General features: G+C 46.3%; 1 protein-coding gene and 1 long non-coding RNA gene across 15 annotated transcripts in view; one reads left to right on the top strand and one right to left on the bottom strand.

Moving 5' to 3' along the window:
- Positions 1-25,799, bottom strand: part of RASGEF1B (RasGEF domain family member 1B) — a 699,288-nt gene that overhangs the window by 137,564 nt on the left and 535,925 nt on the right. For 11 of the 14 annotated variants that reach the window (XM_084970673.1, XM_084970675.1, XM_084970674.1 and 8 more), the window contains one exon: positions 15,197-15,280. In XM_084970673.1, the coding sequence (XP_084826799.1) occupies positions 15,197-15,259 (63 nt within the window). In that variant the 5' untranslated portion in view covers positions 15,260-15,280. Of the gene's footprint in view, positions 1-15,196; positions 15,281-18,783; positions 19,003-25,799 lie in introns of those variants that run through there. The other 3 variants (XM_084970680.1, XM_021100312.2, XM_084970679.1) reach the window with 2 other exon arrangements.
- LOC146401107 (uncharacterized) lies at positions 3,519-16,681 on the top strand. Its single transcript, XR_014813513.1, has 3 exons — positions 3,519-3,592; positions 11,339-13,592; positions 14,505-16,681. It is a non-coding gene; the product is annotated as an uncharacterized LOC146401107 (long non-coding RNA).

Below are 25,799 nucleotides of genomic sequence, written 5' to 3'. Positions count from 1 at the left end.
GAAGCATACCACTAAGCTTTATTTTTATGATTAGTGTATTGACTAGAACTAAAGCGTGTACATTTTAGTGCCACAAGCTCTCCTTTGTGGGACATTTGAATTAGTATGCACAGAGCTCTCTCTTTTCACACTTAGCCTTTCTCTATCAAAATGCCTAATTTTAAACTGGTCAGATATTTGCAAGATACAATTTTCTTTCCTGACCGACCTGCCATCCAAAGTTCAAGCTGGAGCCAGTAACCATTTTTCTTTCTCTTTGTAAGAGCAGCATCTGGAAAGACGGACCGGAAAATCACTCTTGCCTTCTAAAGGCACAGTAGGCACTTGGAACTCCCACTGCAATCCTGCTCAGTAAAATAGATCTGGTAGACTTACCTAAACAGGGTAATATGCCTATTTCCTCAGCTGGCTCACTGCTACCAGTTAAGAGAAAGGAATTCACACGGGCTGGGCTGTCTTTCTGGTCTCCAACCGATAAAAATCTTTCCTTTGTTACCATGAGCTTTAGCATAGCAATGGGCATCAATCATCTGTAAGGAGTGTTTACTTTCCTCATTAATGAAAGTTTACAGTCAGGTACACGGGTGAAGAAAATCCTAAAATGTGGAAGTGGGGAGACGAGTTCTGGATTGTGGGTTTGAATGAGCTCTGAATACAGGGTTGGTGGTGAAATAGACCAGGTATCCATAGTACCAACAAGATTTCTGGACCATCCAGTCCCTGCATGAGTCATGGGCTGTGCCACATCTGGAGGACTACAAGAAACGTGCTCCTTTACCAAGAGGAAGCAGAAATACAGGTAATTTCCACAAAGTGAGAGCAATACTTTAATAAGAAACATATATTCCTTCCCCACATTGTATGATTTTGATGTCTTTTTTTTTTTTTTTTTTCAACATCTTCATGTTTAGATCTGTATGCTGGCTTATTTAAGTGACTGCTTTCCAATTGTGGTTCCCTTCATCCTAATTCTTCTTTTTTTCTTTTTCTTTTTTTTTAAAAATTTTTTTAGACGTCAGGCAGTATCACAAAGCCACAGTAATCAAGACAGTGTGGTAGTGGTACCAAAACAGACAGACAGACCAATGGAACAGAATAGAGAACCCAGAAATAAACCCAGACACCTATGGTCAATTAATCTTTGACAAAGGAGGCAAGAGTATAAAATGGGAAAAAGACAGTCTTTTCAGCAAGTATTGCTGGGAAACCTGGACAGCTGCATGCAAAGCAATGAAACTAGAACACACCCTTATACCATGCACAAAAATAAACTCAAAATACCTTAAGGACTTAAATATAAGACAAGACACCATCAAAGTCCTAGAAGAGAACATAGGCAAAACATTCTCTGACATAAGCCTTATAAATGTTTTCTCAGGTCAGCCTCCCAAAGCAACAGAAATAAAAGCAAAAATAAACCAATGGGACCTAATCAAACTGACAAGCTTTTACACAGCAAAGGAAACCAAAAAGAAAACAAAAAGACAATTTACAGAATGGGAGAAAATAGCTTCAAACAATGCAAGGGACAAGGGCTTAATCTCTAGAATATATAAGCAACTTATACAACTCAACAGCAAAAAAAGCCAATCATCCAATGGAAAAATGGGCAAAAAACCTGAATAGACAGTTCTCCAAGGAAGATGTACAGATGGCCAACAAGCACATGAAAAAAATGCTCAACATCCCTGATTATTAGAGAAATGCAAATCAAAACTACCATGAGATACCACCTCACGCCAGTCAGAATGGCCATCATTACTAAGTCCACAAATAACAAATGCTGGAGGGGGTGTGGAGAAAAGGGAACCCTCCTGCACCGTTGGTGGGAATGTAAGCTGGTACAACCACTATGGAGATCAGTATGGAGGTACTTTAGAAAACTATACACAGAACTACCATATGACCTAGCAACCCCACTCTTGGGCATATATCCGGACAAAACTTGCCTTGAAAAAGACACATGAACCTGCATGTTCATTGCAGCACTGTTCACAATGGCCAAGACGTGGAAACAACCCAAATGCCCATCAACAGATGATTGGATTAAGAAGATGTGGTATATATACGCAATGGAATACTACTCAGCCATTAAAAAGAACAAAATATGTTTTCCTCTAAGAGTTTTATAGTATCTGGTCTTATATCTAGGTCTTATTCCATCTTGAGTTTATTTTTGTGTATGGTGTTAGGGAGTGTTCTAATTTCATTCTTTTCCATGTGGCTGTCCAGTTTTCCCAGCACCACTTATTGAACAGGCTGCCTTTTCTCCTTTGTCATAGATTAGTTGGCTGTAGGTGCATGGGTTTAATTCTGGGCTTTCTATCCTGTTCCACTGATCTGTGTTTTCTGTCTTTGTGCCAGTACCATACAGTTTTGATGACTGCAAACACTCTCTGACATAAATGACAGCAACATCTTCTCAGATCCACCTCTTAGAGTAATGACAGTAAAAACAAAAATAAACAAATGGGACTTAATTAAACTTAAAAGTTTCTGCACAGCAAAGGAAACCCTAAACAAAATGAAAAGACAACCCACAGAACGGGAGAAAATCTTTGTAAATGAATCAACTGACAAAGGATTAATCTCCAAAATTTATAAACACTACCTACCGCTCAATACCAAAAAAACAAGCAACCCCATCAAAAAACGGGGAGAAGATCTAAACAGACAATTCTCCAAAGAAGACATACAGATGGCCAAAAAACACATGAAAAGATGTTCAACATCACTCATTAGTAGAGAAATGCAAATCAAAACCACTATGAGGTACCACCTTACAGCAGCCAGAATGGCCATCATCAAAAAAATCTACAAACAATAAGTGCTGGAGAGGGTGTGGAGGAAAGGGAACCCTAGTACACTGTTGGTGGGATTGTAAATTAGTGCAACCACTGTGGAAAACAGTTTGGAGACTCCCCAGAAAACTAAATATAGAACTCCCACTTGATCCAGCAATCCCACTCCTGGGCATCTATCCAGAGAAAACCATGACTCACAAAGACACAGGTACTCCAATGTTCATTGCAGCACCATTTGCAACAGCCAAGACATGGAAACAACCTAAATGCCCATCAACAGAGGAGTGGATTAAGAAGAACCTTTCCCAGAAGAGAAAATCATGGACTTGAAGAATAAACTTGTGGTTGCCAAGGGGGAATGGGAGGGGGTGGGGTGGATTGGGAGCTCGGGGTTAATAGATGCAAACTACTGCTTTTGGAATAGATTAGCAACGAGTTCCTGCTGTGTATCACAGGGAACTATGTCTAGTCACTTATGATGGGGCCTGATAACGTGAGAAAAAAGAAAGTATACATGTATGTGTAACTGGGTCACCTTGCTGTACAGTAGAAAAGAAAATTGTATTGGAGAAATAACAATAAAAAAATTGAAATAAATAAATAAATAAATAGTAAAAACAGAAAAGAAACCTACAAAGTACAGTTTTAACTCTGACTAGGGCAGGAGGAGGGGCAAGGGAGGTGGGAGTGAACTGCAAGACAGATTTTGAGAAAGGGGAGGGACGAAGCTGGAACAGGCAGAAGAAACGGCATCCACCACGGCTGCGTCGGGACTGAGAGAGGAGAAGGTAGGATGGCGGGACGGGTGGTGAGCAACCAGAGCGGAGGCTGGGCCAGGGGAGTATTTCACAGATGCCTCCCTCTACCATTCAGGGATTGAGACTGACTCAGGCGTCGGCGGGAAGCCACGCCACCTCTTAGTGCAGCCAGCCACTTGACCATATTTGCAATCAGAGAGGATAACTCTGCAGTGATACTGATGAGGTACTGAAAGAAGATGAGGGCGAAGGCAGGGAAACCAGATGGAGGCTGCTCGGGAACCAGAGAGCGATGCCGAAGGCCTGGAGGACCGCAGTGGCAGCAGGGGAGGAGAGGTGCCATCTTAAGGATCTAGAACCGTCTGAATTGGGCGGCTGACTGAGAGGCTGAGGGGGGGCGGGATTATGGATGACACCCAAGGACCTGCTCAAATTGCTGGGAGAAGTCAGGGTCACTCATCGAGACAGGAACGGAGCATGTGTAGAGCAGAGGACTCGGGAGACGGCAAAGGAAAGCGAACCAGTTTGGTTTTGAACATGTGGAGCAAATGAAACAAGAAAATGCAGAATATTGCTCAAGGAGAGAGAACTTTTTTTTTTTTTTTTCTTTTTGGGCTGTATCCACGGTATATAGAAGTTTCCAGGCTCAGGGTGGAATGGGAGCTGCAGCAACTCAGGATCTGAGCCTCGTCTGTGAGCTACACCACAGCTCACAGCAATGCTGGAGCCCAGACCCACTGAGTGAGGCCAGGGATCCAACCTGCGGCCTCATGTATACGAGTCGGGTTTGTTTCTGCTGCGCCACAGCGGGAACTCCCTTGATTTGCTTCTAAATGCACTAGGAAAGGAACACTGGAGAACACAAAACTGGAGGCACTATTGAGGGAGGCTGAAACAGCAAAAAAGACTGAGAGGTCAGATGAGAATTAGAGCAGTCAGCTCGCATAAAGACCAAGAGAGGAACAACTTTGGAGAAGAGGTCAACTGAGTCAAGTTCGAGAGGAATTGAAATGCACTTGGGGTTTAGCAGCTAGGATTTTCCCACTGACCTTGGCCAGATCACTTTCACTGGTGCAGCAAAGGAAGAAAACAACTTCCCAGCCTCAAAGCAGGAGCGCCTCCTCTCTGGCCCCCTCCTCCTCTATTTCGTTTTAATCTTTATACGGCTCTTACCACGAATGCCCCTTGAAAGTCCTTAGTGTAAAAATCACAGTTTCCTCCTTTTGCAAATGAATAGAGCCTTTTAAGCTCTATTTCTGTAAGCAAATGTCTTTTAAGGTAAAGCTGATTTTTTTCACTAAGCTATTCATTAGAGAGATTTCAGAAGGCATTTTAATGAAAAGCAGCCTGAACCCAGGTAATCTGAAAACAATAAGCTCAGATAAACAAAATGAGAATTTCTTTCCCTTCCTTTTCCTACCACTTCCCCCTCCTCTACCAGCTAAGATACGGAAAGAATTACACTGGGTGCTTTGGGGACAAAAATAGTGAATAAGGCACCATTCTGCTCCCCCCAGACCCCCAGACAAGGAGATTACAAGCCCCTGCAAAAAGACAGACGTGCAGTCAGCCAACCCTAAAGTGAGGTAGGCTGGAATAAACGTTCATAACAGTGAAAGCAGAGTTCCATGGGGGCCCAAGTGTAATTCCGTATCTCTCATAAATTCCAGGAAATGACCTTTAAAAACACAGACACAATCGGGGGGTTCATGGCAGCACCAATAATTACCTCCCTACGCTTCAGACCATAAACTTTTACGCCATCTGCTCTCTGTTCACTAAAGAGAACAGATGCCCTGTCTTCCAGGCATCCAAACTGCCTACACGAAGGGTTTCACAGGCCTTGATGGCCAGGGTTTGGGCTCTGCCCGCGTCTGCATGGTGATTCTGGACTTTGATCACGCCACTTTGTCTCTTTTCTCGGAGAGGGTTAAAGCTCTTAGAATGAAGTGCACTGCCGCATGGATGAGGTGAGCACCAAGGCTGCTGCCCGAGGAGCTAAACTGGGACACTCAGGCGTAGGGAACGGCTCGAGGGCTACCGTTTTGATGTGAGAAACCTCATGGTGCCACCTCTGCACCTCACACCCCCTTTAAAGTTCTTTGTAGAGCAACTGCCTTTCAAGGGGCAGCCTCACGCATCATCTCCCACGTGTGCGTGGCTGCTATTTATAACAGGGCCTTTTGGAAAATGAAAATCTAAGGTTGGTTCACTGTGGCCAGAATGACCCATAATGTAAGCCGGGTCCTCGTTCTTTGGGCGCCCTTCTGTGTCCTCTCAGGAAACTTTGATTATATTTCAACTAGGAACAGAAAAAAAGATTGTCCAAAAAAAAAAAAAAAATCTCTCCAGCAGGTGGGTAAGGCATAGGTTCTTGAGTCAGGCATGCCCGGTGTGGGATGCCAACTCTGCCGTCTACCAGTCTGCCACCCTGAGTGAGTTCTTATCCCTTCCAGGTTTCGTCTGTAAAGTGATTAAATGAGAGGCTGGATAGGAAGGATGTAGGTGAATGTTTGGCACAGAGTTCTCCAACAAGGCGAAGAGCTCTAATGATAATTATTAGGCTGTCCTCCTCTGTACCGAATTGCCCCGAATTACTGTTTACAGCCCCCTGCCTCACACGGGGAAGGCACTCGATGTCTGTTTATTTCTTAGCGGAAATAAGAGGCTGGCACAGCATGCTTAGCATGCAGCATTTCCAAGAGGAGCTTCCTCTGGCTTTCTCAGGGGTACCCAGAGCACTGGGAAGGGAGCACAACTGCAGAAATTCGGTATTAATCCTGCTGGTAATTTGGTAGTGCTGTTTCTCAGAATCCAGGGGTATATTTTTCTGATCTGTGTCAATATAGCGCATACACATATACCACGTCAGCCCAGGTCATTGCTTTTCCCCGCCCAGGCGCGACAAATTGAAGTTTCTTTTTGGTCAATAACAGACAAAAGCAGTACTTCCACTTAGCATTTTTCCACCAGAAGTTCCAGGCGATCCTTTTCCACTGGTTCTGGGAGAGAAATCGAGGCAATATTAATGGGAAAACGTCACACGTTGAGACAAGAAAAGAACAAACAATAGTTCTGTGTGCTGCAAATACGACTTCAGGACCTTTGATAATGCACGGTCCCCGCAGCAAGGCTCTGCTGATGGGGTGTGGGTGTGGGTGTGTGCACGCGTGCGTGCACTGTTAACAAAACATTTATCTCGTATTCAAACATCGAGTACATCGTGATAGGATGTGCGCTGGGCCGTACATAGAGCGCTGGGTATTTCAGCCTTTCGAGATAAGCTGTAAAGCAAGATTGGAGAATAAGAATGATTTTTGTAAGCTTGTTGTTTCCCATTTTTACAGTGTATAGGCACCTACTTATTTCTGAATTAATAAACTTTATTTTTATTTTTTGTCTCTTTAGGGCCACACCCGAGGCATATGGAGGTTCCCAGGCCAGGGGTCAAATTGTGACCACAGCCACCAGCCTACGCCAGAGCCACAGCAACACGGGATCCGAGCTGTGTCTGTGACCTACACCACAGCTCACGGCGACGCCGGATCCTTAACCCACTGAGCGAGGCCAGGGATCAAACCCATATCCTCATGGATACTGGCCAGATTCGTTTTCTGCTGAACCACAACAGGAACTCTTGAATTAATGAATTTTATAAGCCTAATGAAATAGATTCTATAGATAGGAATTGCTCATCTTTCACTTATTTCCTATAGGTTTGGGGAGTTAGAATTAAGTATGTTTCTCTGCTTACAGGAGGACATCAACTGAACTGCCCTTGGTATAAACATTTGTTTCATCCTTTTCCACCTCTTCGGAGCTTACAAACCTGTTCGTAGAGTCATCTTGTCTGTTAGGAGTGATGGGATGGAAAGACTTGTCCTCGTGCATCAGGCTGCTCTTCTCCCCCGCTGAACTCTTACCAAGGGACCTAACGAAGTAAACTCCAACCCAGGTTTTGTTTGGGTGGTGGTGAGAACTCAGGAATCGAACCTTAAGGGAACCGTATTTTCATCTCTGGTCACTGAGTATTTATAGGGCAGAGCTAATGGCAATGATTACATTTTTTTTTCTATTTTATAGACATAGTAGCCCACTCACATGGAAAGCTATTCAATAACCATTGTGAACAAGGATAAGAGATGAAACCAGCTGAAAAATAAGCTAAAATTCCATGATCAGTTAACTATCCATGGACAAGCATGACCGGCCTACTGAGTGCATGTCACTGTGTCAGGCCCTTTGAGGAAAGAGATGAAGGGAAACAACGGGCATGGACTCCAACGCCTGGTAGCAGCTCCTAAGTCTCACTACCACCCAAACAAAACCCAGGCTGGCGTTTACTAGCTTAAGTCCATCGGCAGGACGTCACCCCGGTGAGAAATGCAGACTCTGTCAGCAGATGTTTCAGAGGGTTAACTTATTAAGCCAAAGTGATAAGTGTTATTTCATATAAATAACAGGAGAGTGGGTCTAGAACGAGGTATGAGGCAGCATTCACTCTTCCCATAAATCCTGCGGAACAGAGTTAGCGCAAAAGCTGGAGCCCAAAATGATTCCCTGGAGCCCCAGAGAATCCAAGCCTGTTCCAGATGATGAAATAACAGACTATTAGGCCAACTACATGAAAGTATTGACAAATATTTCCAAACTGATGACATCTCCTACATACAATAAGTATCAATAGACATGTTATTTGAGCAAATCACGGGTTCCACTACAGTGCTTGAGTTTGAGGGGTTTTTAGCAGAAAATTGCTTGCCTCCAGTCTAAGGCAAACTTCTCCAAAACTCATGATGGGACAGATACCTGGGTTCGCTCTGTTAGAGCTCCAAGTGGGGTTCTCCGTCCAGCAGCGTTCTGTTCATCCCCGTGTTCTCAGAGACGGAGAACAGGAGTCTTTTGACCTCTCCCTCCCTCACCGAGGCGTGAGGTGGGGACACGTTAGCAACTCAGCCTTTTCATCCCCATACCTGGCTCTGCCTTCTCCCTCACTGGGTCCTAAGTGACTTCTGACAGGGCATGCGGCCCACTCTCCCCCTGCTTTAACTGCGTGCTAGGATACCATTGCAGCTACCGTACCCACGGCCAAATGAGCAGTGGTGCAGACAAGATGAAAGTTGACTGCCATCTTAGGCAACAGCAATTTGAACACAAGCCGTTCTTTGCTGCTTCTCTGCCATCCCCTCTTGGCCTAAGGTGGCTGTTTCAGCTTCTGCTCCCATGTGTGCATTGCAGCCAGCAAGAGGGGCATGCCTTTCCTCGGAAAGGCACAACTGGGAAATGGCACACACATCACTTGCATTCATAGCCCACTGGCCATAATCTCATCCTATGGCCACATCCAGCTCAAGGGAGGCTGAAAAATGCACTTTTTAGCTGGGTGGACATATGACCAACTAAAGCCTCCACTCTCTTAGAAGAAGAAGAAAAGCGATTACCTATGTTGGAAGATTCTCTCACCTTGTCACAAGAGGCCCTAGAAGAAAAATAATTGGCTTCGTGCATTTTGCCTCAGTGACCAGAAGCTGAATGCAGAGAGAAAGAGATCCGGTCACAACAGAAGCACACTCACCCTCAAAATTAAAATGATGCTTATCTATAATTGCAGCAATTTTAGTGGCTTGCTGTGCTCAAAATTAGTTTGATCTTCTGATTACTCCATTTCTGACTCTTGATATTTTTTTGGAAGCTGCAATATGCCCCAGAGCCGTTTGTGGGTTGGTGTCTTCATTTTCTTGGGTCACTTAGGGCCCTAAACACTGAGTATTAAGTCCGAAGGTACTTGTCATAGAATTGATGCTGTCTCTCCAGCCCCGGCCATGACAGCATGATGTAGCAGCCAGTGATTTTCAACAGGCCGTGACTTGCAAGACTCTTCCTACAATGGCCCTTGTTGGCTAAGCTAAATTTTCCTTTGGTAAGAAAAATTCTCCAGTGCTAAAAGGAGCAAAAGAGCAATCTGCAAAAAGGAACCCCTCTCTTTGTTTTCTTCCCACAGATGCCTCCCAGCTTTGAAATAAAGCAGCTCTATATTTTGTTGGTTCTGAGATCACAAGTTCCTTTCTTTTTATCTGTTGTTTATCCAGTTGCTTCCACCTCACTCCTCCAGTTTCCTCTTCACACATCCAGAAATACACAAGGGAGCCTTGATTACTTTCTTAACCAGCCTTCCATTTATTTATTGATTGATTAATTGATTATCTGTGCCTTTTTTTTTTTTAGGGCTGCTCCTGCAGCATATGGAAGTTCCCAGGCTAGGGGTCGAATCAGAGCTGCAGCTGCCGGCCTACACCACAGCCACAGCAATGCGGGATCTCAGCCACATCTGTGACCTATACCACAGCTCACGGCAATGTCGGATCCTTAACCCACTGAGCAAGGCCAGGGATCGAACCTGCATCCTCATGGATCCTGGTCAGATGCGTTTCTGCTGCACCACGACGGGAACTCCACCCGTCCATTTAGCAGCACTGCTCTCCTTCAAGGCTGTTTATCTCTCCATTTGCTTCTGGTCAAATCAAATAATGCAATAGAGTTACATTTCTTTAGATTGAGGACAAGTTTACCTGCCACCTAAATTCTACTGAGAAAGACAGGTTGGCCGAGCCATGGTCAGGGGCAGCTCTCAATTCCAAACAGCTCTATCTGTTTGTGTATCTGATGCAGTTTTTGGAGGACGTGGAATTTGACTGGGTTTTTTTTGTTGTTTTGTTTTGACTTGGAGTGATCTGCATGACGCTTTGCTGAGTTGAACTTCTTTCGGCCCCTCTCCTGTCGGTGGTAACAGCGAGCATTTCGTAGGAGGGTCTGGAGGTTGAATTCGACGTCATCTTCCAATATTATCTGTCTCCCTAAATCCCTGCCTTTGCTTCCATCATGATTCTCTGATGCCCCCAATAGTCCACGTTGACTCTGCCATTTATTAAAACTCTCCAATCCCTTCTGCTTTACTGCCAGCCTGTGCAGCCTCATGTGGGTAATATGTTTACAATCAAATACATTAAAAGAGTCTGTCTGAATTCATCCCCCAGAGGATCTCTTAAAAATTACAAAGTCCTCTAGTTCTAACACCGTGGGATTTGGGGAAATACGTTTGTCTTGCGCTTTCACAACCCACTATTTAGCAGCTGCAAAGGCAAAGAGGACGGAGCTGCTGGGTCATCTCCAGGAAATCCCAAGACACATATTTTTAACGTTTGCATTTTTATTTGCATAAATTTGTATGCTCCATTCAAAAGGTGCTGACTCCAATTATGTAAAATAAAATATGAAACCTTTCTTGATCTGAGGGTGGATACTCATACATGGCAGGCTTGCTTGCTGCCCAGAATGATGTTGAGGGCTTCTCCTTCTCTGTTCCAAAAAGCCTCCCTCCTTCTTTCCTACCCTCTAATCAGAAGCACTAATGGAAAGCATTATCATTTAGTGGAAAGGCCAGAGTCGGCTCCAAATACGATTTTCTTCTGTTATGAGTTCACATTGGGATCCTCTGTTTTCCAGCTGCGTTTTCACAACACCTTTCCCCCCCGCAGCCGGGAAACACTGGATCTTGGCTCAGCTGGGCGCAGCCTGATGTGGGTAAGCAGAAATTACATCCGGGTCCAGCTCGCAGCCTTTTACTCAGCAGAGAGTTTCTTAGCAGTGAGGAAAAGAGTTTGGATGCTGGAAAGATTAACCATAGTTTCCATTATCTATCCCTCACGCTGCCTTCCACTGACCCCTATGATTCAAGCTTGACTTGCTTATATTTGGGGCATCATTTCTCTCCTCCAGGTGGATATCATAGAGCTGATGGCAAAATAAGTTCATTAGAGTATTTTGCAGAAAGTGCTAAGCCCAGAAGCCAGAGCTACGGGGAGAAAAGAGAGCAGGAGTATCCTCTGGGAGAAGCTCTGCTCACGCCAAGACAGAACTGGTGTCACCGTACAGCCAGCCATCCACCTGCTGGCTCTGCCCCGGGAGGGAGGGAGCCCTGAGGAACACACGGCAAGATATCGCTGAACCAGGAACGGGTACACGGCCGTCTCCAGAGAAGACACACAGACAGCCAACAGTCACGTGGAAAGACGCCCAACATGGCTCATCACTAGAGAAACTCAAATCGAAACGACAATGAGGTGCCCTCACTGGTACCTCACTAGTCAGAATGGCCATCATTACAGATCTACAACTAACAAATGTTGGAGCGGGTGTGGAGAGAAAGGAACCCTCCTACACTGCTGGTGGGAATGTAAATTGGCACAATTACTTTGGAAAACACTACGGAGGTTCCTCAGAAAACTAAATATAGAACTACCATACGATCACTCCTGGGCATATGTCTGAACCAAAATATAATTCAAGAACTTACATGAACCCCCATGTTCACAGCAGCACTATTTACAACAGCAAGACGTGGAAACCACCTATATGTCCGCTGACAGATGAATGGATACAGAAGATGTGGCACACATACCCAACGGAATACTACTCAACCGTGAAAAAGAATGAAATCATACCATATTCAGCAAGATGGAACTAAGGATTATCATACTAAGTGAAGTAAGTCAGAAAGAGAAAGACAAATGCCATGTGATATCGCTTCTATGTGGAATCTAAAATATGACACAAATGAACTTACTTACAAAACAGAAACAGAATCACAGACATAGAAAATAGACTTGTGGTTGGCAAGGGGGAGAGGAAGTAGGGGAGGGATCTAGTGGGAGTTTGGGACGAGCAGATGCAAACTATTACATAAAACAAGATAAACGACAAGGCCCTACTGTATAGCCAAGGGACTATATTTAATATTCTCTCTTTCTTTTCTTTTTTTTTGTTTTTCATCGTTTTAGGGCCACACCTGTAGCATATGGAAGTTCCCAGGCTAGGGGTCAAATTGGAGCTACTGCTGCCGGCCTACACCACAGCCATAGCAACACAGGATCCGAGCTACGTTTGCAACCTACACCACAGCTGATGGCAACGCCAGGTCCCCAACCCACTGAGCAAGGCCAGGGATCGTACACGCATCCTCATGGATACGAGTCGGGTTCGTTACTGCAGATTTACGACAGGAACTTCCTAGTCAATATTCTACAGTAAAGCATAATGGAAAAGATATGTATACATAAAAAGAATATATATATATGTATGTATAGCTGAATCAACTTGCTGTACAGCAGAAATTAACACAAAATTGTACATCAGTTCTTTTTAAATTAAAAAGAATGTGATCATGCTGCACTGGATTTCCTTCTGCTCTCTGAAAAGCATTTTCCAAAGGCCCCCTCGTGTTTCTGTTCTGCCGCTGTTGGTTCTAATCAGGTCTAGGAAAACATCAAGGAAACTCAGCACCGGCTACTGGATTGAAATAAAATGTCATCAAAAGAGACCCTTCTGGGATTCATTGACTTTTGACCTCAGCCTTCGAAATGGCTCCTTCCCATCCCCACCAAGCGGTGTCTATTTAGAACCTCCGTAAATAAAGTCAAAAGCAGGCAGGGCTGGGGCAGAGGACAGCGGCCGACCGAGGAAGGCAGTGCAACGCAGCTGTCGCCTGCACATTGTGTGACGCTCCGAGAGTGTTCTGTTTGTTGGACCAAAGGATGCTCCTCTTACTTGGAACTGAAGTCAGCAGAGGGACGTGCAGACCTTACCGCACACAAAGCACAGAGAGTCAGTCCCAAGAGGCTTGGGGGCCTCCCCTACTGGGCCTGCAACACGTCAGCCGCGCGGACAGCCTGGGCAGGAGGCTTCCTGTTCAGCCTGGAGTTCACCCTCTGCAGCCAGGGGTCTCGGCAGGACTTGCTGCCAAGACAAAGCTACCAGGAATTGCTAGGAAAATAGATTCACTTCCTTTTGAAAACCGCAAACACTCCAGTTCTGCCCACATAGACCTATAAGTTGGAAAGAAAAGGCCGATTGAAAGAACTTTGTTGTTTTTGACTCGTCCGGATAGTGACTGTGTTTCATGCCAGTCATTGGATTGCGTGTGGTCCCAAGATGCATCCTGTCGCAAAGGACCGGAAGGTGGCTGGTACCCTAGGTAAACTGCTCCCTCTCTCATCTTTTTTCCCTTTTTTTTTTTTTGGTCTTTTTTGCTATTTCTTGGGCCACTCCTGCGGCATATGGAGGTTCCCAGGCTAGGGGTCCAATCGGAGCTGTAGCCACCGGCCTACACCAGAGCCACAGCAACGCGGGATCCGAGCCGCGTCTGCAACCTACACCACAGCTCACGGCACCGCCGGATCGTTAACCCACTGAGCAAGGCCAGGGACCGAACCCGAAACCTCATGGTTCCTAGTTGGATTCGTTAACCACTGCGCCATGACGGGAACTCCCCCCCCCCTTTTTTTTTAAGGGCCACACCCAGGGCATATGGAAGTTCCCAGGCTAGGGGTCGAATCAGAGCTGCAGCCGCCAGCCTACACCACAGCCACAGCAACACTGGTTATGAACCATGTCTTTGACATATGCCACAGCTCACAGGCAACGCCGGATCCTTAACCCACTGAGCAAGGCCAGGGATCAAACCCACACCCTCACGGATATTAGTGAGGTTCATAAATGCTGAGCCACAACAAGAACTCTGAGCCCATACTCTCAACTGTCCAGCTCTACCCTCCCTGAAGGGACTGATAGCAGTTCAGGCAAATACCTGTAATTTCACTTCTAGAGGGAAGGTCTTGGGTTCCATAAGATAGTTTAAACAACAGGTAGGTTTGAAAGAGGTAGTATGGTGGCTGGATTTCAGGCTGAGATGTTTAAGCGCATCAGAAAACGCCATCCCAAAACACGCCGCTTCGGTATAAGGATTATCTTGAGCCAAAGGCAACCGAGAAACAGCACATGTGGGAAAAGCCCTCTGCCCTCTCCCTTTCTGTTTAAAAGGAGAACAAAAATTTTCCTTTGTAAAGGAAGCACACATTTGGAAAGGTGTTTTTCTTTCCCGTACCAGGAAGAAGATGGCATTTAATCCCGGAGATGATCAGTAGAAAAGGCGCCAACCTGAGTGTGCATATGACAAACCTTCCTCAGTAACCCTCGAACTTCCACTACTTCCCCCCTATATTGACCAGCTTACGATTCACCGCCCAGAGAAGCCCCCGGTCCTTTTCCTTTCTCTTAACACTTTCCACAGTGAATCACTCTTGGTTAAAACGGTCTATAAACTCCAAATACAATTTCTTCTTTTTTAGGAAGATGTCCTTATTTGTAGTCCTACACCTTTTCTCCTGTTAGTCTTTTTTGGTTTGTTTGGTTTCAGTTCAATTTGCGGCCTAAGAGAGAAGAGGAATTTGTTTTTCCGTCCGCTACAATGTAAATGACTAAAAGCCACCTCTTCCCCTCCAACAAGTTCCGATAGGCAGGGGAGGTGAGTCAAAGAGCTGGGAGAGCAGGGTATTGAAGGGAGCTGGGGAGGATGCCATCCAGAGGCACGTGGAGCCAGAAGGGGAGGCAAGAGCATCTCAGATTAAGACCACTCAGCTCAACATTTTGCTCGGGGCAAATGCCACAAGGGCCAACCAAAGAGTTCCCAGTTTGGATTTTATGAGATCCACTTCACTATGTCGCACAAATAGCTCAAGACAGAAAGAACAGCTCGCAGACGCAAACCATACCGGTCAACAAGAAACAAGCTAGTCTTACTTTACCAACTGGCTTCTCAATCAGAGGGCTTGTAAAGGAGTTTGGAGTCATGCTGCCGTACATGGAAGCTTTCCATTGCTGTTCCTATAAGAGAGGAAAGGAGAGAGAGTGATTTCAGGGACTTGGCTGGGTTTCCTGGGGCAGGAAGCCATTTCCCTGCCTCTAACAGTAGTGCCTCCAGCACTTGAAGTTAATGCTTGTCGCTTGAAATGCCTGAGTCAGCATTTTTGCTTGGGCATCCTCAGTTTGCAGTCTGTGCAAACTCATTTAACCTTGTACAGGGGTGTATTTCAAAACCATTGATGACATTTTGAAGGAATGTTGACATAAGTGCAGAATATTTCCAGCCGAATCTGTTAAGGTATCTTTCTAGAACATAGATTAGACTGTGTGAATCTGTTTTGTTTGTTTTTTTAAAATAACTTTACTAATATCTCGCCTCATTGCATAAACATACCGACCACAGGTAAACTTCTGATTTTCAAATCTTTGATTCTACATGGGGTAATGTCTGAAGTTCTCCACCTCCTTTTCAGAACACCTCAAAACATGGCTTTTTTTCACTTTTTTGCCCTAGTTCCAACTCTGTTCCACGATTTAACCTAAACCTCAAGCGGCATTTGGCCAAAAGTATTTTTCTTCCAGACTCCAACCTATGCCTTTTTACACTGTTCCTGGTTTCTAAAAGATCTTTCCTCAATATCTATGATTCCCTACCTGTCCTAAAAAGCCCCGTTCAGATTCCCCAAGAAATACTTTGCTGTATTCTTCTCCTTCTGGCTACAGAGTCAGGCCAAATCTCTCCCGACTGCATGCAGTATCATTAGAGTGCTTACAACTCGCTGCTGGGAAGGTAAGCTCCTGAAGACGCCACTCAAACCTTCACATCTCTGTACCCTTCACTGTCTAACCCGGGTCCTTGTGTGGCTCTGCTCTGAAAGTTTGTCTCCCCCTGAGATTCGTATGTTAAACTCCTCATCCCCAAGGTGATGGGATTAGGAGGCGGAGCCTTGAGGAAGTGATTTGGGAGGGGGTGGGATGGTATCCCTGAAAAAGAGGCTCCAGGGAGCTCTCTGGCCCCTTTCCCTGGGAGGATTCGAGGAGAGGTCCATGGCTGGGAAGAAGCCGACACCCTGACCTCAGACTCCCAGCCTCCGGAACTGCGAGAAATCAGTGCCTCCAGCTTAGAAGCCCCCTAGTCTGCGGCATTTTGTTACAGCAGCCTGAACAGACCAAGACATGGAAGGAGGTGCTTTCCATTGAGGACGCATCGCTTTTGTCAGCTGAATCTGTTCTCTATGGAGAAACACCTCGTCAGACCCAGCCCTCTCCAACCCCCAGCTCTCAGTCTCACTATGCACAATTTTCAATCTGTTTTCAGTCTCATTAGAGGAAACATCAAGAGACTTGTTACTGAAAAAAATCGTAACTGTAGGTACCAATAACCTCATAAAATAAAGATGACCTTTAAAAATGAATCAGCAAGCCCTGACTCGTCCCCATCTCCCGCTGTCCATTCGTTGGCCATGTTTCTGGAGCGGAAGGAGGACTTCTCGGGGTTCTCCGTGAAGGAATGGAGAATGAGCCGCTGGAATTTCTACCCCTGCCGTTCCTAATTATCCCAGTCTGGGCAAACGACTTGTACTTTCGGCCTGGGTGGCCCTGCCTGTAAATGTGGTTTGTGTTATTTACACACATCTCACAGGGTATTTTGAGGCTAACTGGAGCTATGTGGCCTGGAAAGGCAAAGCCTAATTCTTGGGGAGGAGGCCCCCTGCGGTTTCCCCCCAGGAGAAGCCACTGAAACCTGACTTCTTCCCATAGTCTGGAAACAAGGCTTCTGGTTGGATTCCGAGGGATGCACATTTCTGTCCATTAGGAGTTAAGCTGGAACTAGCAGCGCGTTTCACAGGTCATGTTCCAGCCACCAAAGTTCAGTTACTACCACCCCCCTGGTCAGGTCCCAACCCTGCTAGTGAACGCAAAACGCAAGAACGGAAGTTCCAAAGGATCCAGTTACCAAAGCCCGCCTTTCAGAGATAAAAAGACGGGAATGGCACCAGGGTAAAGGCCAAAATATATCAACTGAGACTGCAACTTTTTTTTTTTAAATGAAAAACTTCCTTTTTTTTTTTTTTAATGAAACTCACGTGTCCTGATGACCAGGACACATGATTCAGCTTCAAGGAAGTCAATCTGCAGACACAGAAGATGAATCTGAAGAAAGCTGCCCTTCCCTCTGAGGCTGGTCCAGTTGCCATGGCAACGTGTAACTAGTTTACTGAGGCTGTTGTGCAGTTTGATTTGCTTTAGACCAAAGAGTCCCTTGATGCAATTGCGCTGGGTATACTTAAGACTACAACGACTCAAGCGTCACAAAGCATAGCTTTCTTACCCAGAAAATATTTGCTTGGTGGGAAAATACGCACTGATTCTGGGCCATATATTAAAAGGAATTTCTTTTTTCTTTTTCTTTTCTTTTTTTTTTTTTTGTCTTTTTAGGGCCACTCCTGCAGCATATAGAGGTTCCTGGGCTGGGATCTAATGGGAGCTGTGGCCGATGGCCTACACCACAGCCACAGCAACTCGGGATCCGAGCCGCCTCTGCGACCTACACCACAGGTCACAGCAATGCCGGATCCTTAACCCACTGAGTGAGGCCAGGGATTGAACCCGCAACCTCATGGATCCCAGTCGGATTCATTTCCACTGCGCCAAGGCGGGAACTCCCCTAGGAATTTCTGAAATAATAGGTTCCCAGGCAAAACAGAAGAGTCAGGAGTCTCGTTCTCGAAGGCAGGCTTTCTTTCTCCCCGTCTCCTCTCCCCGTTTCAGGCTGTCCCCACAGGATCTGCTGCTGCTGCTGTTCGGGTGGTTGAGGGGCCACCTGGCTGGCGCTAGTGTGGTTTCTCCTGGAACCGTTTGCAAAACGTGCAGCGGGGGCTCCGAGGATGGACTTGGGCAAAGGGGTTAATAAAGAATTACAGAAAAGCGTCAGGCAGGTCAGCCATCAATTCCAGCTCCCCGCACAAGAAGGGCCAAAGTGCCCCCTTCTCTGCTTCCCGCAGTAACTCCAGAGCCTTCCTGGCAAGCAGCTGAACCGCTCAGAACGCTCCACGGGACGGGGGCCTGGGGTCCCTTTCCTAAAAGGAGACCAAAGAAGTGGCGTAGGCCATGACCTGTGAGGACACCCCCAGGGTTCAGGCTGGAGTCTGAAATCTGAGGGCAGTGCCTGGCACCGAAGGACGGAATGAGGCAGGGTCCGAGGAGGAAGGACGCGGGGAGCTTCTGGCAAGTGCAGCTCAGCTGCCCGCGCAGCGGGGCCGGTCCAGATGGCACACGTGCTGAAGGGAGTGTCGCCGGCCGGCCCCCGGGATCCTAATGGCACTGACAAAGCGCAGCTGCCCTCCCCCCGAGCTCGGGATGTTACCCTCCACAGAAAACCTGGACTTTGATGTCCATCCACTGCCCACCCCCTTCCCACACCTCAGGGCCCAGAGCAACGCGCTCTCTTTGGATTTGGAAGCGGATCCGCCTTGAGGAGGCTCGCCCCTCCCTGCAGCCTCAGCCTGTCTCCCACTTCTTACCCGGAGTAAAAATCACTGCTCCGTCCATGCGGTCAGAGACCTGCTGACCCAGCACTTTCCCTGCTCCTGGCAAGAGCCTCGGCTCTTTCGGGGACCTAGGACGTTGAGGGCACTGGGTACTGGAAACATTCAGGGGGAACCAAGGAAGGCGAACGCTCCTGAAAAGAGACGTCTTGGCCATCGACCCCACCGCTCTGGCCCCTCTTCCCTCTGGCCCCCAACCTAGTGGCTGAGGCCGACCAACAGGAATTGGGGTTCGCCCCGCCCAGGGCAGCTGGAGTTCCTTCTTCGCGAGGGTCAAGGGCACAGGCGCAGAGGTGAGGTGGCCTTGGGAAGGGAGGAGAGCTGGGCGGAGGGCCCTGAAATGGTGACTCACGCAGGCTGGACCAGACTTCCTCCCTTTTTCCTCACTCGGGTACAATCTGGGTGAACCTCAGTAACCCGTGCGCACTGCTGCGTGTCCTCACTTCCTCTGGGTTATTATCACGGACCTGACACCAGCGCCGGTGCCTGAAAACCCCCTCCCTCCAAGCTTGCCAGCACAGAGAGGCCCACAGAGGAGACAGGACCCGCAAGCAGCTCAGCGGGTAAGCTTCCTGTGAGAGGCTGATCTGCCCCTACACTCAGCAGCACCTCCCCCAAGACCCATCTGCCTTAAATGCGCCACTGGATTTTGGCATTTAAATGTCTATTTCTTAGAGGTTTTACACGTGGGTTGTGAAACTGTCCCTAGGGCTTCTTCCTTCCTTTCCAATGTTTCATGCATCTTCAGGGGCACCTGTACCTACCACAAGGCTACCATTTCAAGAGACATTAAAACAAGTGCTTTGGAAACTCCCGACAATTTTCCTGGGGTTTCTGAGAGGAGGAGACACATCCCCTTCACCGGCCCCTCCTGTTTCCGAGTTTCCTGCCAGACTTTATCCAAAGGGACGTATATTTTGCTACAGGGCCACTTCTCGCCACTCTCCCACATTTTCCATTCCGTGACATATCTTCTGTGCTGTTACATAACCCTTGGGTTTACATTTAGTGACTACATCACGTTCCAGCAGCAGGATGGAGTATAATGTATTTGACATCTTGATAAGTATTTCGATTATTTTCATTTTTCTCTAATTTTTTGAAGGTTTTTGGTGTGTTTGTTTGTTTAATGGCTGCACCCTCAGCATATGGAAGTTCCCAGGCCAGGGACTGAATTTGAGACACAACTGTGACCTCTGACACAGCTGTGGCAATGCTGGATCATTTAACTCACTGTACCAGACTGGGGATCGAACCTGCACCTCTGCAGAGACCCAAGCCACTGCAGTCAGACTCTTAATCCACTGTACCACAGCAGGAACTCCTTTTTTGAAGTTTCTAAACCAGTTCTATTGATACAATTCACACAGCCTCCCCTTCACCATTTAAAGTGCACGAGTCCTTGTCTCTTTATCTGCTCGCAGGGCGGTGCAGCCACCTGCACAACAGAATTTGAGCCTATCTGTGTCCCCGCCCCAAGGCACCCTTTCCCACCCAGCAGTCCCGCACTACCTGCCTGTCCCTCCCCCAGCCCGAGGCAAGCGCCTGTCAGCTTTCCTTCTCTGCATTTTCGCCTGTTCTGGACACCTTATAGAAATGAAATCACGCAGTGTGTGGTCCTCTGTGACTCTCATTCAGCAGGATGTTTTCAAAGCTCCGCACGTGTGGCATCTGCGTCAGCTCCTGACCCTTTTCCACTCTGCCTCCACATCCAACTAAATGGATGTCGCACATTTTACCCACGTAGTCATCCGTTTGAGCTGTTTCTCCTTGGGGGCTATCATCCATAAGGCAGCTATGAACATGCGTACACAAGTTTTCATTTCTCCAAGTCATACACCTAGATCTTAAGACACCAGGTTTCACATCTTGAGAAACTATCCATCGATTTTTCTCGGAAGTGAATATACCTATGCAAACACACTTTTTTGGTCTTTTGAACCAGTTCTTTAGACTATTTTTCCAGCAGTAGGATTCCTATGCCAAAGATGTGGACCTCTTTAAGGTTCTTGTTATTTACTGCCTGACTACTGCTTTTCAAAAGGACTGGACTGGTTTACACAGCTACCGTCTTCCCTAAATACATCACTTGTGTATGCATGTACGTTCCCACGTACACACTTGTTTTCTACACAGCAAACTTATGAGGAAGATGCCACAACTAACCTCATATCTGTCAATGAAGACACCAAGAGCCACAAAGGTGAGTAACACAATGTCAGATGACCAACTGAAGCAACAGTGCCCTTTTTTATGGGCTTCATTGGCTTCAAGCATCTGAATCCAGCATGTCCCTGGTTTCAATGAGTAACTGGTGACTACGTGTCGATGGTGTAATTTCTTGAACTTGTGTCACAGTGAAACAAGCATGGAGTCAGAGGCATGGGATCAAATTCCAGCCCCATAACACACTGGCTTTGAGACCTTGAGTAAGCAGCTGAATTGCTAAGCATCAGTTTCCCCAAACATAAGGCATGAAGAGACCTACATCATGGGCTTGTCTGGAGGATTTAAATGAAAATGCAGCTCAGCAAAGAATCTTACGTAATAAGTGCTAACGGTATTTTTCACGTTAATGACAAATGTTTCATTGGACTTTTTCCTTTGTGCCCTCTTCACAGTAAAATATTAGGGGGTATCTACGAATCCCCTCTCTAATTTACGTCATTTCCTCCCTGCCGTCAATCAGCAAATCATTCCCTGTGCACTCCAACTCAGCTCTGGGCTAACTGCTTAAGTGACATAAAGGTTTATAAATATGTTTCAATAACATTTATAACAATCACAGACTATAAAAATGATAAAAGGTGCAAGGAGATTATTTAGAAGTTTATCGAACATGTTAAAAAAAATTAAATACACCATTTAATTTTTTAGAGCCACACCTGAGGCATATGGAAGTTCCCAGGCTAGGGGTTGAAACGGAGCTGAAGCTGCCGTCCTCCACCACAGCCACAGCAACGCAGGATCCGAGCTGTGTCTGGGACCTACACCACAGCTCACGGCAATGCTGGATACTTAACCCACTGAGCGAGGCCAGGGATAGAACCTACGTCCTCATGGTTCCTAGTCGGGTTTGCTACCACTGAACCACAATGGGAACTCCTATATTTAATTTTTAATTGGAAAAATATTCAGAACTGTACATCATAAATTATAATTACAAATTTAAAAATCTTTACGTAAAACACAAGCCTAAAATATACAAATTTTTAAATATTTTAAGAGATAATCAATTATGAGTTAATAAAATAAGCACAGGCTCATAAAAGTAAATGCTTCTTTAAAAAGTATATGTTTGGCTCCAAGGACCTTGTAAATAAGATAATAAAGTAGCAAAAGCCCTGACCCCTCCACCCCCGACTCGGAAGTCCTGCTTTTGAGAATAACTTTGACACGCATTCGATGTATGACGCATTTGGGGTTCCGTATTTCTTTAGCACTAAAACGTGTAGCATACAAGCTGCTTTTTCAAAAAGAGGGTCCAGTGAAGCACTAAGTCAACGATACCCGAAAACTGCACCTCTTCCTGGTGGGTCAGAGCCAAGACGTGACAGTGACGCCACATCACAGTCCGTTCACTTGTACGAGATGGACACCAAATCCTCTGGGAGTTCAGAAAAAACAGGAGGGAAGGAGTTCCCGTCATGGCTCGGCAGAAATCTGACCAGTATCCATGAGGACACAGGTTCGATCCCTGGCTTCGCTCAGTGGGTTAAGGAGCTGGCGTGGCTGAGAGCTGTGGTGAAGGTCGAAGATGTGGATCGGATCCCAGGTTGCTGCGGCTGTGGTGTAGGCCAGCAGCTACACCTCCATTTGACCCCTAGCCTGGGAACTTCCATAGGCCCTAAAAAGACAAAAGAGGAAAAAGAAAAAATAGGAAGGAAAAGGAAAATGCAAAGTCATCATCTATTCAAACACGAGAAAAGGTCATATGGAGAAGCAGTCCCCCAGCTCCTATGTACCACTGGAGGCCAACATATGCAAAACGACCCCGGCAACATGGACTCTCAGAGGTCCAGACCCAGAATGGTCACAAGGGGCTTTTACAGGAGGGAGGGAAAGAGCTGGGGGTGTTGTAACTTGCCTCTCTGCAGATGGAGGCTGCTGGAGACCAGCAACCAATTTAGAGAAAACTATCCATGGGTAAAAGGCAAGTTATAAGCTGGTTTCAAAATCACACGAAGTCCCATCAACTTAGAATGTGACTATCTGGATGCAGACTCTTTAAAGAGGTGATTAAGTTAAAATGAAGTCATTAGCATAGGCCTCCATCTAAATAACTGGAGGCTTTAAAAGAAGAGGAAATTTCCACACAGACCCACACACACAAGGGGTTTCCTGTGAGGACCCAAGGAGAAGCTGGCCATCTACAAGCCAAGGAGAAAAATCTCAGAGGAAACCAGCTCTGCTGACGCTTTCATCTCAGACTTCTGGTCTCCAGGACTACGAGAAAATAAATTTCTGTGGTTCAAGCCACTCAGTCGGTGGCCACCCGAGAAAACTACTGCAAGCCTTCCTAGCAAGAAAGAAAAAAAAAGATTCGATATCAGAAGGAAGGGATTTTAGGAGAGAAACTTTTGGGGGGCTTTTAAGCAGTCAGTGTAGGAAGAGTTTCCAAATGAACTGGGGAGAAAATACAGCCATGACAGGTGACAAAGCTTAGGCAGAAGTTTGCACGCTGGGTTCTGAGATGGCCCTGGGGACACTCGGGTGAATGAGAAGCTCAAGAAGCTTCCCCAAGTCTAGTGGGGAAGAAAGGTAAACCAATCATTCGAAAGGACTGGTGAATACCGCACACAGGTAGGCAGAGATGCATCGAGAGCAAAAGGAAGAGCATCTGGCCCAGCCAAGAGAGGAGCTCCTGTGGCCGGGGGGGGGGCGGGGCTCCCAGGAGGAGGAGGCACAGGAGGAGCTGAGGGGAGGGAGACAGAACAAATGTTAGACAAAGTTAAAGACAAAAGAGCGGTGTAGGCACGAAGGGAGGCAACGTCACGAGTGCAAGAGATACCGAATAGCATAATTTGGGGCGTCAGATCTTAAGGAGTGAGGCAGAGGTGGAGGGGGGCTCTGGAGAGGAGGCAGGAAGCACACAGTTTTTTATGACAATATCTGGATGGGTCACCTGGCCAGCAGATGGGGGCGTCATTTGAGAGGAAGCAAGACTGTAAGCGAGGGAAATATTGAGGCCACTGTGACCGCGAACCCGGAAAGCCAGGCACCTAGAGGGTGAGGAAGTGGAGATGGGGTGCAGACTGGACAGACTCCAGAAGGGAAGGATGCGCTGGGGGTGCAGGGGGGAGCCTGGGAGGCTTCTGTGCCTCAAGGTATGGCCCAGGTCCCGGAGGCACAAGAGCTCTCCCCACTTTGCAGCCCTGATTCTTTTTTGCTTGTTAGGGCCACACCCTCGGCATGTGGAGGTTCCCAGGTTAGGGGTTGAATCGGAGCTGTAGCCGCCGGCCTACACCACAGCCACAGCCACACCAGATCCGAGCCGTATCTGCGACCTACACTGCAGCTCACGGCAATGCCGGGTCCTTAACACACTGATCGAGGCCAGGGATCCAACCCACGTTCTCATGGATGCTAGTTGGGTTCTTAACCTGCTGAGCTACATCAGACACTCTACAGCCTTGATTTTGAAGGTATTACTCTTTGGTTAAATGTTGTACCACGTTTGGGCCTTCACCTGCCTTCTTGTCTCAACTTGAACTTCTCGCTGGGGCCAAAATGTTCTTCTCGCTCCCTGCACACACCCTGTTACCTAGTGTACGTGTTACCCAGTGTACCTGCTCCGTAAGAAGCAAATGCACACATGTGACAAGCCACTGAGTATTAACTGTGTAATTTCAGCGAGCCTGCATGCAAGTGAAATGCTCTTATATCTTCATGTAAAGCGGACGATACAGATGTAAATACAAAATACAAAATTCACACTAAATGGAATAGTTCTTTACTTAGAATGCCAAGTATAAAAACAGTAAATAGGTTGAGAGAGAAGCTGCAGAAAGAAAGGAAAACACTTTATATTTTAGTTTATTTAAGGCCATTTTTCCCGCTTTTTGAACCAAGGGCCCTGTAGTAAATGAAGCTCGCCCTGCTGAAAGTCTAGGCATTGCTGGGTGCCAAAGCAGCAATGAGACAATCACGAATCCTGTGGTTAAGCACTTAATAAACAGCTAAGAAAATTCAGTTGTATTTTTAATGATTGCCTCATTAATTTAAACTTTATTTTTTAATGATACATAGTAACACACAACTTTAATCAATTTAGATGGAGAGAGAAAGTCATTGGCATACAACTGCTTTATCTTCAAAGGACTATTAAACTACCTCCCTGACCAATTTCTTTTTATTGAAGTATAGTTAATTTACAATACTGTGTAAGTTTCAAGCTTACAGTAAGGTCATTCAGTTCTATGTATGTATGTCTATTTTTTTCAGATTCTTTTACATTATGAGTCATTACAAGATATTGAGTATAGTTCCTTGGGCTCACCAGTAGGTCTCGTCAACTATTTTCTATGCAGGTGTATAACAGGCGCATGTTAATCCCAAACTCCTAATTCATCTCCCCCTTTGGTAACCCTAAGTTTCTTTTCCACTTCTGTGACTCTATTTCTGTTTTGTAAATAAGCTCATTAGTATTGGTTTTTAGATTCCACATACAAGTGATACCCTATGATATTTGTTTTCTATTTGTATTTTATTTTATTATTTGTCTTTTTATCTTTCTGAGGGCCGCATCCATGGCATACGGAAGTTTCCCAAGCTGGGGGGCCAATCAGAGCTGTAGCTGCCGGCCTAGGCCACGACCACAGCAACACCTGATCCAAGCCTCGTCTGCAACCCAAACAACAGCCCACAGCAATGCTGGATCCTTAACCCACTGAGCGAGGCCAGGGATCAAACCCGCAACCCCATGGTTCCCAGTTGGATTCATTTCTGCTGCGCCACGACAGGAACTCCTTCTATTTGTATTTTAAAAACAG

This window comes from Sus scrofa, chromosome 8, assembly GCF_054392235.1.
Source record: "Sus scrofa isolate SSC_HxYL_T2T_F1_AM1 chromosome 8, Sscrofa_HxYL_maternal_Yorkshire_Landrace_v2.0, whole genome shotgun sequence".
Taxonomy (NCBI): Eukaryota; Metazoa; Chordata; class Mammalia; order Artiodactyla; family Suidae; genus Sus; species Sus scrofa.
This window is presented reverse-complemented; position numbering and strand designations above follow the sequence as displayed.